Here is a 17,382-nt window from a genome sequence, read left to right as displayed (position 1 = left end):
GAAATTTCAGTTTTGGAAGCAAATCTTAAGTGCATATGAGAACTGATATTAAAGCAAAACCTTGTAAAGCTGTGTGACTGGCTTAGTTTGCTATCATATCCCTACAAAAGCAATTAAAACCATGGCAGGTAAATGAAGGGAGGGGAGACCAAACTGCTTAAGAAGGTGGGATTCTGTATTTAAGACAAACTAAGTCAATCCATTACATGGAAAGGGTCTTTTAGGTTTCTTGCTTTGTTTTGCTACTATGTTTACACTAGCAGTTGGTTCACTGAAACTACAGGGAACAGACTGCTGCTAACTCTTCTAGTCTTTGAGAGTTACTCATCTAATGTCTGTGCAAGTGCACTCCAGAAACACATTCCACAAGATTAAGTTGTATAAAGATGCATTCCACAGAGTTAGATAGGAACAGATTTATGAAATATTTCTTACTTAAAGGTATAATTACCACCACCAGCTAACAAAAAAGTTACTTTCGGATGCATTGTTCCGGAGCAGCTTCAGAAAACTGCTAGCAGGATCAAAGGAAATCCTTATCCTTAATCTGTCATATATTCATGAATAAGAATATGATGATTTCCTTTTGTTACCAAGACACCAGTGTTGCTGTGGTAACCCCACTTACATGAAACAAACTCTACTCACCTGCACAATGATGCCCTTGCTCTTGTATTCTGCATGGAGACCTCGGGAGAAGTAATCCACAAAAGCCTGCAGAGAAAAGAAGGTAAAAACACAACATGCTATGCATTAAAATGGAAACTATAACTTGTAGTGGTTTGTAAGCATGTTTGAATTTCTAGTTATAGTTCCTATCTTCAAAATGAAGAACTTGATTTTCAAAGAAACTTTGTAGATTAAAGCAATGCCACCTGAATAGAAATCCTAAGCTTATAAAGCTTTTTACTGAAATGAAACTCAGTCTAAGAAAACAAGATCCTTTGTAATTCAGGAAGAAAAACTAATTTGTTACATTAAGTGCAGTTAAAGAAAAATGAAAATAAAACTTATGTTTAAATCATTCTCAGACTTCCAGAAGTCTGGGAAATTACAAGAGCAAAAGGTTAAAGGAGGAAGTCAAATTGCTTAAAAGGTGGATGCGTGTACATATCTTCAAGACACCTTCACATCCGATATAGCCATCTCCATACATGGGGACCCATGTGCTTTCTTCCCCCTTATCACTTATTCTAAAATGAAAGGCATGTCTTATGCCATGCTGAGGAATGCAAACCAGCATAAATTCCACGTTCCCCCATCCCGAGTCCTTCTAAATCACCTTTTTGTTTTTTTCCCCTCTCCCATTCTGATCAGACAAAATACTAGGTTCCACTATCCTGCTTTGTTTTAGTGAAGCAATACAGCCAAGTAGAATAAAGCACCCTCCACTGAAGGATCTAAAGCATTTTATCTATAACTAAGGTTAGTAGTAAATAAGTATTTTAAAATTAAGTATTTAAGAAAAAGTCTAGAGAAAAAAGGCTATTAAAAACAGCAGCAGCTGCTTCAGACCTGCATCAAAGCAAGCAGCCAAGCCTGTTGCATCTGTTTTACAATCCTCCTTTTCTGACTGTCATTAGTGGATTAACAGAAGTCCTAGCTGAAACCAATGCTTTTAGTTTGCACATTCAGTATGTTTTCTCTTAAAGTTATGCTGCAGAACTTGCCTGTACACAAAACAGAAACATTCCTATGCTGCTGGGCTATTTCTACAGATACTTTTTCATAGAAAAGAAGGAAAGCCAGATCTTGCTATGTAGTAGAGAAGGACCTCATACTCTTCAAGTTACATGCACAAGTTAGGAGGCTCATTGAGCCGGATAAGCTCACCTTCTGTCCAACTGTTCAGTTCTTCTCCCTCTCCCTCTAGTATAAGTTCTTAATGAAATCCAGTACTTAACATCAGGTCTCTGAAAAATCAGGCCTAATTGCTATGATTTCAGTGAGCTAGCCATCCTGTTGTAACAATTAAGAAACTTGCATACACGTGCAAACTGCTTGGTGCAGCACCTGAACACAGCTGCTAGATTTACATTTACATGCACGCCACAGTATATATGCAATGATCTATCAAAAATATTTTACAGAACATAGATTTGTTTTGATTTAAAGTTCTTTCATCTCCCTCAGAAAAAGTTCCCACTATTTCTACTTGCCTGGGATTCCTGAAATCAGTTATTGCTTTTCAAATATGCAAGACTGTATAAAGAGACCGTCACCTCTACTGTTTACAAAGAGCTCTGCCATAGAGAAGTTCCTTTTACATGGCACAGAACAAGCATTTATCCATATCCATTGTCCAAATAATCCTTACAGAGTTTTCTTCTTGATGAATTTATTCAACGCAGGTTGAGATTTTTTGCCTCCAGAGGATCAAGCCCTCCAACAGCCTTTAACTTTAATAAAAACAGTCTTAAAATAAACATCCCCTAAATAAACATAAAATAAGAATGTTTCTTTTCTTTGGATATCCAATAACAAACCCAAATGCTTAAGACATGATGGGAAGGAATTGTATTCGACTTCTCACTAATATTAATGTGGGTAGATAGGGAAGCCTGTTGAAAAATAGGAATGTTTCCTTTAGAAAGGTTTCATTTCATTGTAAAATATGGAATTCTCCAAAGTAAGGTTAACCTAAGGTTAACAATTTAGACTGTGTCCATTCCTGACAATTAGACAAAGTCATTAACTTAGGCCTGAAGAATACTATGGTTTAAAACCCTCTTATATAGAGGAAAAACACCGAGAAATTGCAGATATAGTCTTTCTATTGCTACATGAGGGGACTCACTTTCATGCTTACTAATTTTGCTTTGGTAGAAGATGAGCAGTGCTGAGAATAGGCAGATTACTTACCATGCAACTGAGTTTCTCGGGGTGGGGGGAGGAATATTTGAGGTTCTCATTGAAAAAAAACTAACCAACACAGTTTAAGTCATATTATCACCAAAATCAAAAGCTCAAATCATCTGACACTGACACAAGGCAAGTGACCTTTCACATTAAAGCAAAGAACTGTGCTCTCAGGAAACAGCTATTTCAAGAGGACGTTTTGTCAGTTGAAACTCTAAATCAGGCTTCCATTGCTTCTAAACTTAAATATCCCTTCCTCCAGCACGAATAAAACAGTAGCGTGCATCAATTCTCTTCTATGAATATGGAGATGTTACCAAGATACTAAAGGAATCGTGGGTCTGTTCTGATACAACTGACAATGACTGAAGGTTTCTTCGTGCTGTTAGGTTTCCGCTTAGATTCCAAAATCCTTGAAATACTTCAGGTTAACTGCCAGATGCAAATGAAAAAGCTGTAGTGCCACACTGCTTGAATATCAGTGTAAACATTTCTCTTGCATTTAGCATGGGAGAGAGTCTGCTGCCTATGGTATCTGAAAAACTGACAACTCAGAGGTCCCTGAGAATTGGGAGAAGGCTAATATTACGTCCCTCTTTGAAAAGCCAAGAATGACCTGGTTAGCTTTATCTCAGTCCCTAAAAAGATCATGGAGCACATCATCTTGGAATTCATTTCCAAGCACATAAAGGACAAGAAGGTACATCAGAAATAGTCAACACAGATGTACCAAGAGCAAATCACGCTTGACCAACCCGATTGCTTTTTACGATGGAGTGACTGGCTTTCTAGACAAGGGAAACACAGTAGATAATGTCAGAAGCTTTACTGACAGTGTCTTCTGCAACATTCTCATTCAGAAGCTAAGGAGACATGTGCTGAAAGAACAAATCGCTAGACAGACTGAAAACTGGCTGGACCAGCAGGCTCAAAGGATGATTAATGGCTTGACAGCTGCCTGTAACAAGGGGAGAACCCCACAGGTCAGTCCTGAGGCCCATACTGTTCAACGTCTCCATCAGCAGCCCAGACAACATGGAGTGCACCCTCAGCAAGCTTGCAGATGACTAACTTGGATGGAGTGACTGACAAACAGATTCAGTCCAAAGGACTCTGATAAACTTGAGCATTACTAAACTTCATGAGGTTTTGCTATTGGCAAAAAGTGAAGTGCAAAGACCTGCATACAGGGTTGAACAACCCCACGCCTCAATGCTGGCTGAGTAACAGCCCTGCTGCAATAAACCTGGAAGTTATGGTGGATGCCAGATTGAACATGAGCCAATAATACACACTCATCGCAAAAAAGCAAACCACATACTGCACTATATTAGCAGGAGGTAGCGCCAGCAGATCAAGGCAAGTTGCCTGTTTGGCATTGGTGAGGCACTTGAGCTCTACTCTTTCTCTTACCTGAGATACAAAACTGAAAGTAACTACTGAGGGGGACAAATTTTTGCTTCCAGAAAGCAATAGAAGAGCCCTACTTAAAAAACACACTTATCTTTAATAAAATTAGGGAGAAAAGTTCCAAAATTTCAGTATAAGAAATTGTGTTAAAAAAATTGCTTTGTCAATGGCCTTCCTCTGCTTCACACTAAGCTTATTTGGTACACTAGCATCCTTTTTCATGTAAAAGTAGCACATGTGATGAAGGACACAGAATAGTCGTTGCCCTGATAGTAAGCCCTTCTCATTTTTCTCTTGACCCTCAAATTTTGCCATTAGTGGAAGCTTAAGTTAGAAACCCCGCACTTCTAGTTCCTGAAAGCACCACTAGATGGACACCGAAACATTTATTCCAGTAATGTTGGCTGATTGACAGTTGATTTCAATGTGCAAGAGAACATTTACCTTTGTTGCAGAGTAAAGAGTCAGCAGTGGAGTTGGATGCATCCCAGCAGCTGAGGAGATATTCAGGATTACTCCTTTTGATCTGAAAGGCAGTGAAGATATTACCATGCAATAGAGAAAACATTTCTCATATTTCATAAAATTACTACAAGTCTGAAGAAAATCTTTGGGATGCAAGTGAGATTACAAAGATCTATTTTAAAAACCCCAGCCAAATTCTAAACTGAAATTTACTACTGTGCTTTCCAGCAGGATGTAAGTATTCATAGGCTCATATAAATTGGGAATAACCACACTAAAGTCAATACAGCTACATCCAAGCAAGAGAATCGTGCTCTATACATATAGGGCTACATTCATGCAACTTTGCATCATTAAGTTGGCAAAAGTCCAAAAGACAGCTTCTAAATCCAAAGTGGCAGAAATAACAATAGAAGTTTGCTATATGGTTTACATTTCGATAATCCCTCTCATGATGAGCCTAAGTATAACTTCTAAACATACTTCATGATGGGTCTTCAAGCTAGCAAGTATCTGAATCTACTGCTCAAATACTGTGTTTTTCATAGATAGTACAGAAGATATTCATTGGATGACTTCAGAAAAGAAGTTGTTTTATAGCTGTATTACAGTAATACATTTGGTATTACATAGTAATATTTAGGTTAAGGCAAGAATCTGACATTAGTTAGAAATATTTAGCAGAGCAGATGTTAAAGGACATGCAGTTCGGACAGAAAATAAAAGACTCCCGAATCTTCCAATCCACTGACTGATTTTGAGCACGTCCGTTTCTGTGCCGAGCTCCACATACATACACACACCTTTGCGCAAGGTAGCGATAGGAGCTAATTCAGGCAAGTCAGGGCAAACAAGTTGCCAAAGGGTGCTACCAAGAAGCCTAACACAGTGAAAGCTGCTTCTCTGCTTTTTATTACCCACTAGTAAATTGAGTGTTTACCTTTGAACATATGACTAAATATTGTGTTTACTATGCAGAGTACATACACACTGCTGTCATACAACTGAACTGCTGCAGATTCACATACACACAAGTTTCCTCATTATATTTGTTCATCTCTGCATACCCTATGCCACTGCTGCCACAATGATTTAAATAGCCATCTTAAAAATAGACTGCTAGGTTTAAGCGACAATTAAAGTTAGAATAATGAAATTCTTTGGGAATCCTTACAGTAGGTTCCAACCAAGTTGGCTTCAAGTGTGAATCAAACATGTGATTGATTCACTTCTAGAACTGAAGGAGCTGACACAGCAAAGAATCATTTCACAATTATCCAGGATTTCAAGACACTTTCGCCAAAGTCTCTTGTATTTTTCAGGAGTTATCTGCAAAGCTCAGCTGGTGAAGTAGTAACATTGATCAAAACATGAGCTATGAAAAAAAGATCACAAACTAACCATGTATTTAAGACAGCAAAAAGGTTCATAGTGGAAGTCAGAAGTTTTTCATATCAAGAGAGGTGGTGCTTGTGATATTTATTCACGAGCTCACATGGGGGATTAGTAGCAAAATGAGTATTCAAGCAGTTTTTAGAGATTACCCAGATTGGAGAATACTATAAGGGAACTTCTTTAAAGACCTCAGACTGCTCTGTGAACAGGCTGCAGAATGGCAGGTGAAAAAAATCAATATTAACAAAACCAACAATGCATACTAAAGAAGGTAATGTGAATTAATCACAAACCTTGCTGGGTTTTAAATCCTCCATCCACACCCTTGAAAAACCTGAACATTGATGAAAAAGTCAACAAGAACTTCTTTTGTGCAACAGTCACCAAAACCAGCCAAAAACTGGGAGGTTAGGGAATGGCAGGAACAGATGCACCATCACTGAAAGCTTATATTACACTTTATTCCTCCAAATATATAAGAGAAATATTTAGAAACTGATTAGATGATTTGAGCAGGGAGAAAAAGCACAGAAAAGCCCTCATACATCGAAGAGGTGAAAAGATTGGTTCAATTTAGCTATTTAAGAGACTATTAAGAGGATTCATGATAAGAGTATACAGACTAATGAAAGACAAAGATCAAGGTCTTGATTTACCCTCTCATAATAAATAAATGTCATCTTTCTTTTGTGAGACTCTGAAATTTAGATCCAATAAAAGGAAGTGCTCTTCCCATAGTCGGGAAACAGGAGTAATTGCCACAAGACTTGAGGACAAAAGCTTAACAAGAGTCAAAAGGGGTAAGCATTTATGTGAATAACCACAAACCTCATGCTTTGAAGCACAAATACAAACTAAAGCTTTTGAAGAGAGTCTGGCACAAGCCAGTCTTACAGTGACTAGCTAGACTAACTTTCCAGCAGGAGTAGCGATCATCATCTAGGTGCAGTGAATTAACAGTCTGACCCAGTAAAGGAGACTTTCTAGGAAATGTTACAAATTAACAGCGGTCCCTTGCAAAAACTCCATGTACTGTTCTCTTCAATGTGGTCAAAGCAACGGGGGCTTTCAAAAGAAGGTAGCCCTAACCGTAAAAGCTCATAGCTTAAATCACCAGATAAAAGAAAAACCAAGATGCATGCGTGGGGAACACTTCCAATTACTCTAATTGCAATTTTGCTTCTTGCAGGTATTGCAGGGAAAAAAAAGTTTTCAGGGCATATCTGCAATGTGAGGGTTTTGGTGTGGCAAAAAATTTGGCTACATCCAGCTCAACTATGTACTTCTTTTAGAGCTGGTTAAAACGAATACAGATAGGTGGCCTGCCTAACACACCCTAACACCTCCCTCTCATTCTACCTTAAGCAGTACAGCGCGAGGGATGCTATATTTAGCCAGCTCACTGTTGCTATGGCAACCACCGCCTGCTCCAGCTGTACGCCAAGTGGAAAGAGCAAGCTTCCTCTGTAATGTAATTAGGCACTTGCTACTTCCCTGGCAATAAATACTGTAGTTTGATATTTGTCTAGAAACAGTCAACTGATTTTTCTTGCTCCCAAAGATATAGAGGCTCAATTTTTAGTTCGACAAGTCTCCTACCTTAGATAGTAGCCTAAAAACTTGCAGAGGAACTGCTCTTTTAAGTGTAATAGGAAGTGCAGATTATAAATTGTCACTTTTGCAAATGTTCAGAACACCGGAGAGGAGCCATAGCAGACAGCCTAAACACCATTACTAGAAATGGCATTTATCTAAAGCTGTTATGTTTATTGCAAATAAAAAGTATTAGACATACCAAGGTGTAGGTGTTTTTCATTTATAAATCTAGATGTAAAGCATGCAAAGCCTACTATTTTTGCATTTGTCTTGTAATATATTACCATAAAGCCAGTATTCAAATCCATAAACATACATACCACAGCTACAAAACACTTTAGTGCACTATGCTACATCTATCTCTTCAAAAGGCTATCCTCCTTGAACAAGTGAGGAATAACAACAGGATTCCTAGCCTAGTTTTATTCCTAGAACAACCTGGGCCCCTTTTTCTTAGCCTACAGTCCCACATGACTAGTTTATGGCAGGCCCAAAGAGCAGCTGAGTACAGCTACCATTCATTCATGCTCTTGGATTCACTGGACTTCCATATCCTGCTGTGGTTATATACTCTTAACAGTGTTAATGGCTTGTGAGCGATGACTATGCAGGAGTTAGCAGCTGCAGACACTGTTTCTGTGCACTGCAAAGTCAGACTTAACAAAACTAAAGAGAATACGGAAACTTTGGAGGTAAGCATGTAGTCAAGAAAAGGCGGGGGGGGAGGGAAAAAAATGAAGTGGTTTGTTCAGGGGTAGTCAGATGTAGAAGCCAGCACGAATCCAGTTTACTGCCTTTCATTCAGATCATCTCATGCAGTTTAATGCTTACAGAATATCCTCTGTATGTTCTTCTGTTAAGCAGAATATACATCATTCCTGTCCTAAGAAGCTGAAGAGATCAACTTGGTCAAACAGGTAACTACGGCATTTCCTTAGATAAGGATCTTTCTTTAGAAGATTTTTTTTAAGAAGATCTTTCTTTAGACAAAAGAGATGCAATAAATTGAAATTTTGAAACTGGAACAAAAATTCATAACATTAAATCCTTAAAGAAAGCACAGTGGCTTTCATCATGCCAACATCTTCACAGAACAGTGGTTTCATGAAAGACAGGCCCCTTTCTGTCAACTACAGGATACAGGCAACGAGCAATTTTTTTTTTTTTTTTTTTTTTTTAACTTACAAACCCTGAGTAATCACCATCTTTGTACTAGGACACTGATCCTCTGTCAGAGCTTTATTGGACACTACTGCTCCCCCAGAGCTGTCCTGCGTCTTATTTTCTATTTCAAATTTCTTCACATGGAGTATAAGCCCTTCTACACTTCCATTTTTATCTACAGACTGTCTGAAATAAAAAAAAAAAATCTAAGCTTGACATCTCCCCGACGAGCAAGATGCTGACTCCCACATTGGCCACTAGCTCTGAGTTTGCACCCATGAAGAAACTTGGTTTCAAATGTGAAATACTTTCTCTGCATCTTTACAAGGTTAGCACAATTTAACCCTGATCTGTGATGAAGACTCCCAGATAGCAAGAGGATACAAGAATAAATATTTAAGTAAAACTTTGTCAGATTTGCATGCTTGCCACATATGTGCTCTCCTCCTATAGTATTCACTTGGAGGTATTAACACAGGGGCTATCATGCATGTTCTACACAGCTTCTTTCCTCAGTTTTGTCAACGTAGTTCAGATCTGACCTAGAGCAACCCCCAGCAAGCCAGGCTTAGGACTGCAACAGGGACAACTAACATCGTGGAATAGTCAACATCAGCTAGAAAGCAACCTGGAGGAACTACACTGAAGCTCTGTATCTTTAGTTTCACCTGGGAGCTAGCTAGGAAGTCAGTACACATCTTTAGCAGTGAGAGTGGTATGCATTAACTCTTATTTTAAAGAGCTGGTCTCTAATTCTACTTTACCAAATGATCACAGACTTTCCTCAATACACCTCCTACCGTATAATGAGAACATATTCTTTGCATCCATTTTGCTTACAATGACTTAGAGAAATAGCCTTAAGAAGGTTATTCCCAGGAACTGTAACCACCCCCTCAGAATAGCAGGTTGTTGAGTTAGTGCTGATGAGTCAGACAGGCTTTTTAATTCTGTTTTAAAAGGAATCACCACAACAGTGGAGAAGGGAGAGGAAAAATAAAAAGGGAATCGAGTGGAAAAGGCTTCCACCGTCTGATGATTCATGCACCATCAGCGTGACTCACCCAGCATTACTCTGCCATTAAAACATGGAGACTGGACTGATTAGTCACAGTAATGAATTTTTCAAGAAAGGATTCTCCCCTATAAATAATGATGACTTTGTCTGGATAGTGTTAGTGTGACTCACCTTTCCAGCATGCTGGGCAGCACCAATCGTGTCATCTGCAGAAAGAAAACATTCGTGATGGCTGGGAAGGCAGACACCAGACAGCTACAGAACGAGGGAAGCCTCCCTTCCTCCCAGAAGCAGCTGCCACCCCCTCCACCCCAACCAAGGCTTGGGAAGCAGAGACCATACTTTGCGTAGGCAGTTTATTTTTATTCTACCTGGATAACTTGGCTCTGTCAAGTGATATATGCACTGAATCTGGTGAACTGATCCAGCTAGTAACACAAGCACAATTAGAGTAAATACGAGTGTCTTCACCACTCTGCAGCCAGCATGATTTCTAAAGAACATTAAATCAGCGTTTTAATAGTACGTGTACGAATGTTCTCCCCCAGAAGGGCATCTATATTTCTCAAGCCTGACTAAAGTTCTCACTTCTGTCAAGACTCAGGACAAAATCCAACACACCCCAGCTTTTTTTTTTTTTTTTTTTTTAAAAAAAACTTAAAACCAGCAATTCAGAAATTGTGAAGCAGCACAAACACTGGACAGAACGAACCAGTAAAGACAAGTATTCCAGCTTTGATAAATCAGCCGGTGTATCTTACTTCACAGATAAATCTCCTTTACTGTAGGACACACACATTATTAAAGCTTACTAGAATTAACATAATAAAAGTAGTTACTTACTGGAAACTAATCAAAACAAGTTTAGTTCACTTCTGACCAGGCATGGCCTTTGTGTAAAGATGAGTACTATTGCAATACATACACCGAAAAAGTTTACAAAGTTCACTGTTTCAGTATAAACTTCTGAACAGTCATAGCTTCTCAGCAACTTAGTACAAACACTGTGTTACATGAAAAAAGGCATCTAACACCCAAAACTACTCCTCCTTGGTAACACAGATGCTACATCCCCATGAGGAGAATAGCCAGGCAAACTTCCCCAATGCTCTGAAACTGCTACCTTCACTATGACTTGAGCAAACCATTTACAACCTAGTTCAAGAACTCTACAAAGCAGTAATCTTAAAACAAACTTCCCAGCTGCAGACAGATTTCTTTAGGAGTGGCTCTGAAAAGGGAAATAAATCACGCATTGATCCAAATTTGTAATTACAGCATGAAATAGATATCTAAGGATGACAGTAATTAGTACTAAAAAAAAGAATTGATTTCCATCCAAAATTTCTGCCTATAGAAATAACACTGTTTTTAAAGTTCAGCTTGCACCAACCACAATGCTGCCTCCATCCTGCCCTACTACATGTCATATCACAGGCCAGACAAGAAATAAAAATTCCTATCACTTTTCATATCCTTAAAATAAAACGCGTTTCAAACTTCTTAACAAAAGAAGAGGGTAATAGAATATAAATCACATCTAAATGCAATCATACCTCCTACTGAAACTAAATTACCTTGAGGGCTTTACACATGACATTTGAGTCATGTGAGAAAACAGCATACACAAGTTGCAGGAGCATAAAAACCTGTAAATATTTTATTAAAAGGAAACAAATTTGACTTACTATTACAACAAGCTACTCACATTAGCATCACCATTGCATTAGCTCTTGCATATGGTTGAATATGGTTTTATTATAAATAAAGTGGGGAAAAAAGTGGGAAAAAATATCACAAAAGGAAACACGTTCAGTTGATCATAGTTCGCACACCAAAAGGGGTACAGAAGGGCAGTATTCTGCATTTTACTGGCATTTCTCATTAAGAATAGCTTCTGCCATCAGACATGCTACTTGACAGCTTCAATAAGGGACTGTACATTCAGGAGTTGAATGGATCTTACTTTCACACAGTAGGCTGTGACATATTTAATTCCTAGTGCTGCCCCTAGAAGTCAAACAAAGTTTTCAGAGGTGGTAAACATCTCCAAGTTAAACAGAACTGATAGAGCTTCAAAAAAACCCCATGTTAAGTCCTAGTACACAAGAGCTTTTTCCACATACTAACATGTCATACAGATGTGAAAAAACTATTCTCTTAATATTAAAGGATAAAGAATGATTTGGGCTAGTTATCAAGACTGGCAGATCTCTTATCTTGTGCAAGCTACATGATCTTTACCACAGATTGCTTGGCAAAGAGCAGCACACTGTTTCTTGCTTGTCAGGCCAGTGTAATGCTGCATGTCGTCTCCATAGATTGACATGCGGACATGGATTGCAGTTGCCCTCACTTAGGCAGCCAAGAAACAGTCTGAAAAAAAAAAAAACAGTACAGGATCTCCCATTGAAATGCAGAAGGGACCACGTGTCTGAAACCTCGTCATAAGTCCAAAGAAATGCATTTATGGTCTGAATTCAAATTGCAATCCACCACCAAGCAGCACTAACTTAGCTCCGATTTATATAACTGCTGGTTACTACTGATATCTAAAGGGGAGCACAGAAAAATATGCAACAATATAGCTAAACTTCAGCTGGACAGGAAGACAATGTTTTCTGCCCCACCACAGTAAAAAAAGCTGACAAAATTGGTAATACTGAACACCACCTGCATATGTTTTCCATTAAAATGGGTACTTAGAGAACTTCAGAAGTTTATGAAATGGCATAAAACTGTTTTTCCTATCTGTGTGTTTTGGGGTTTTTTGGGCTTGGGTTTTTTTGTTTTTTTTTTAAACATCTTGTGACCTGTGAAGAGATATACCAATATTTAATATCTTTATCTATAGTAAAGATACTAATTTGTAAAAGAATAAAACAGAAGGCAGCTTCCTAGTGTCAGTGTCTTCTCATCGGGTCAAGTCCATACTAAGACTGTTTCCACAGTGCAAGAACACTATTGCAAAAGTGCTAGCAAAGCATTCCTTGGGCACATTCATTCAGATCATCTGGCAAATGTATAAGTCACAGACACACAGGAGCACAGTTTGTGCTCCTTATGTAATAGATAGTTCAACAACAATCAGATCTGGAATTAAAAAATATTCAGTGTTTCCCAGAAAAGGAACCAAGTTTTAGCTAGGTCAGTTTTGTAGTAGGCTGTATTTAATAAATGCAAAGCATTGTAAGGCTGAGTCGAGGAGGACTGGCACATAGGACACACAAGAACTCTGGTAGGGCTCCTTCCTCTAAAGGTAATCTAAGAAAAGAATAAAGTGGAACACAACCTAAAGGAGAGGTTGGGAATGATAGAGAACACTAACAGGAAGGCCTTCAGTCAGTGATTACTGAACTCAGTTTTTCTCTTCCAAACATTTCTGAATAAACTGCTGGTTTCTACAGCAATACTTTAGCTGAAGTTGAAACCATGAGCATTCCCAAGACTGAAGGTTCTGACCTCTGCTTAAACACAGATAATCTCAGATAGAGTAGCTAGATGCTACATAAAGACTGCCAGCTCAAAGGAAATACTCAAGCTTTCAGAAAGAAAGAACATGAGTGAGCGTGTGATGGATTTGTTTGGAACAGTCGTCTTGATGCTAGAAGTTGCCAATTCTTTAAGTTATATGTAGTCTGGTAAGAAGTTACGCTTAACACACAACCATGAAAGTGGTGGTAGATTTGCTTTTCTCTCTCCCCTTCTCTAAACTGATTTCACACATACGCATGTAAAACACTAATTACTGCTACCACAGAGTTTCGAGTATAGTTGCTTTGTTTTGGCAGACAAAAAGGACAAGGGCTGTGTTATTTTTAAATCAACTTCTTTCACAACTAGTCCTGTAACTCATCAGTTCCAGGATGCTCACCACAAATTGCTGATTTCAGGCAGAGATTCATTACAAAGCATTTCATCATTCTTTTAAAGGCAACTGTCACTTCTTGATGTCCACGAATCTGCAACAGCATTTACTACATGCTTGCAAACACTGGTACAGCATGCAAGTGGTATTGCGCATTCTTCTGTTCTAGACCTATCTTCCACCTTTTAAGTTTGGAAAAAAAAGGAACCCCACTTTCAGTCTAAGGAAGAGAAGCTCCTGCTTCAGATACAAAAGTACACAGCCACATGGCTAGATTTATGTTCTAAAATGGGCAATACATTTAAAGCTCCTGTTAAAGGACCAATATATAGTTTGAAGTTATAGCAATCTATTTCCAGTTGTTTTTTACTCCGAAAAAATTCTCTCAGTCTTAGTGCTCACCAAGTTTGTAGTCCTTTCTCATTCTGACCCAAGCAATCTTAGGCAAAGAATAATCATTTTTGAAGTTTAAAATATCTCAAAAATGATATTCACTCAAGTTACTATAAACTGTAGGAAAAGTTGATGTAGAAATGCAAACGTATGTGATGCATAAGATGTGAACGATAACTGTTAGGTAAAGTCAGAAACTTAATACCACGACTCTCATTAAAAGCAAATTATTCTATGGTAAGATGTTATGACTACAAGTCACTCTTCACTTTCAAAAGACAATGCTCTGGAATTAAGCCTATACACTACAAATGATGAAGCTAGAGAACTTGGACAAGATTTTTACTTTGTTACTTTGCAAATAAAATCCGAAAGATTTTTTTTTAGCTAATCTAGGATGAAGTTACAAAAGCTAGAAGCAATATAATTTTTTAAAGATGAACAAATCCCAATGAGTGCACCCACACATGCACAAAAACATGATTGCTACTGTAAGATAATTCATGGTGCCTAGGCAGAGGATTCTCACAGGTTCCCAAGAGCACTGGCCATTTAACAAATAGTTAAAATGGCACTGTGCCTATGCCACTGCTGAATGCAGTCCTTCCTCCTAAAATAAATGCAGAACTGCACGCATGCACTACAAAAATAACTTCCATGATCAATTTAATTAAGTACCTACAACTAAGGCTTTATAAGGCATCTCTCAATTTCTTAACACATCTCATACCACAAGCTGAACAAGAATGGTATTTTTGTGAAAACTTACAAGCAAAACTGAAGTTAATTCAACAGAAACTGATGCAAAAATCTATGCAGCAAGGTCAGTAACCAGAAAGGAACAAGACATTCAAGGGAACTACCAACTTAACATGCTGTGAGCCTCGAGCATCTTCAGTTACTTGCCTTTCAGCAAATATATTTTTAGTAGAAAGTTTTCTCCATTGAAAGTCTCAAAATTTCAGAGTCCATCTCAAAAGGGAAAGCTAAAATAAGCTTTTTTCCCCTTTATGTAGGGAGGACTGCTCAAATAAGGCTGAACTTTCTCTTTTCAAGACTTGGAATGTGTATTTGTCTCAACTCCAGATCTACAAAAAGCTTCAGCGTTCCAGACTTTCCTAAACTTCACCAAGTTATCCATAGCTTGAAGAAAAATCCCAAGTGCTTCCCTCACCACTGCTGGAAAGCAACCACCACAGCTACATTTCCTTTGTCTCATCTTCCTGCGCACAGTGCTCTTAGGTTCCAAGTCAGCAAGGCAGGAAACTGCAGCTTCTAATTTCTCCCTCCGGACCATGTGAATGACATTCATGATCACCTTCACAGAACACTTGCTCTTCTTCCAAGTACTGGCAACTGTACCTCTGTCCATTACAAACTTATTGATTTTATTATGTACTTTACTAAATTGTTCTCTTCCCCCCCACCCCGATGATTATAACTTTGAAAATAAGTGAAAAGAAACCTCTTGACTAGGAAAAATATATACACACACACACTGATGTCTTCTCACAAGTCAGTGCTACAGCTTCTTAGAATTATGCTTTACTTACTATCCTTTCCCTGACATGGCAAATACAATAGTTCATACATGGTTCCACCAGGGCACAATCAACTGTCATCCGATTTCTGATAAGTCACCTTTACAGATGCGGTATTAGGTTGCACTAATCCATCTGAACATGGAAGAGATGGAATTTCCTGACTGTCTTTCAGCATTATTGCTCCTCAGCTTCTTTCTTCTATGCACAGGTCTGTGCAAAGGAATATTACCCCCTCGCTTTCTCAAATATACTAGCTTCTTCTACCCCTTCCCACTTTGGATTTTTTTTATTCATAGTTCTAGGCTTTATAGGTACTGTCTAGAGTTACTCCCTTGTCCTGTCTAGTATTCACTGCTTGGTTATAATCCACCTTTCCTTCCTCTTCCATTAAGAGGGTAGCTGACACTATATTCACTGCTTGGTTATAATCCACCTTTCCTTCCTCTTCCATTAAGAGGGTAGCTGACACTAGATCTTTCTCAGTTCAGCACGGAATATTTATGTATTCTGAAGTCTTAAGCAAATAAGCTTCTCAAACACAGCAATCAAAAATTCTTGATCTTATAGGCCTAGTACCCTTTTGTATCTGACTCTCAGTATAAGACATAAGGTGATCAAGGTAAAGATTAGCACAGACACTAATGCATGTATGTAAATGTAACATACTCTCCCCCTTTCTCCATTAATGCCATTTTCCAACCAAACCCTGGCCTGTAAACCTGCAATTTGCATTCCTTCTATAACATAATAGCTTCCAAACCAACTCAGCTCCTTGCTTAATCAACCGTTAAGCCAGCACTCCCCTCAACTATTTAGTCCTACTCATTTTTCAGAAGAACACCAGCTTACGCCTCACTCCCAATGCAATTAGCATATTGTGATGCTGCAAACAGAAATAACATACCTACTATTTCTCATGTACTAAGTATCTCTTGCAACTTCCAAAGGAGAAAGAAGTGCTCCCAAAAGTATGAGAGAGTGTTCTCTACGCTCATTATCTAGCCATTTTTTCCTCTGGACAGCAAGTCTGGCATCTTTAGCTTTCAGTATATTAATCCAGTCAAATCAAGTTTAGTTGTTTGTTCAGCTGAAACCAAGGGCTGCAGCATACAAAGGTGAATTCACGGAGGCAGATGCAGCTGATTCAAAGGAACTATAGACAAAAACAATAGGCAGTAACTATAACCTTGGCTCGTCAACACTTGCTAGTTAGTGAAGGACTTCTGACTTTCAATAAACCAAGTCAGAATGATGTTTAGTCTGGGTCTCAATAGAAAGAAGCACTAACAATTATAGTACAAACTGATGTTACTTGAACTGCCACCAGCAGTTATTGAAAATGTAGGGTTTTTTAATCTCCCCCAGGAGCTCAAGGTGAAATTGTGACAGGAACCGTGAAACTTCGCTTACTACCCATCTTCTTCCTCATGTACTCATCAACTCAGTCCTTGTATAAGGCCACATTAAGTCTCAAGCTTTCTTGAGAAGATACCACAAACAAATTCTTCATTCTATTTATGGCATCAGAACCCACGGCACTTGTTTTGTTCAGCACATGGAGAACAGAACAACTTCTGCACTGTTGCATCACCGTAAAAATAAGATGTCTCCAGGAGAGCTTAAAGAATCTGTTGGGTTTTTTCTTTTTTCTTTTAAAAAAAAATCTCACC

The 17,382-nt window shown here is 38.5% G+C and overlaps 1 protein-coding gene across 1 annotated transcript in view; it reads right to left on the bottom strand.

Moving 5' to 3' along the window:
- HSD17B12 (hydroxysteroid 17-beta dehydrogenase 12) overlaps window positions 1-17,382 on the bottom strand; it is a 91,696-nt gene that overhangs the window by 7,699 nt on the left and 66,615 nt on the right. Inside the window, exons 7-9 of the mRNA XM_068945554.1 lie at window positions 10,079-10,113; window positions 4,714-4,795; window positions 649-714 (exon numbers count right to left, since the gene is read on the bottom strand). Of these exons, the coding sequence (XP_068801655.1) occupies window positions 649-714; window positions 4,714-4,795; window positions 10,079-10,113 (183 nt within the window). The remainder of the gene's footprint in view (window positions 1-648; window positions 715-4,713; window positions 4,796-10,078; window positions 10,114-17,382) is intronic.

The sequence above is a fragment of the Struthio camelus genome, chromosome 5 (genome assembly GCF_040807025.1).
Source record: "Struthio camelus isolate bStrCam1 chromosome 5, bStrCam1.hap1, whole genome shotgun sequence".
In the NCBI taxonomy this organism is placed as follows: Eukaryota; Metazoa; Chordata; class Aves; order Struthioniformes; family Struthionidae; genus Struthio; species Struthio camelus.
The sequence above is the reverse complement of the archived record's forward strand: the minus strand, read 5'-3'. Positions and strand labels throughout refer to the sequence as shown.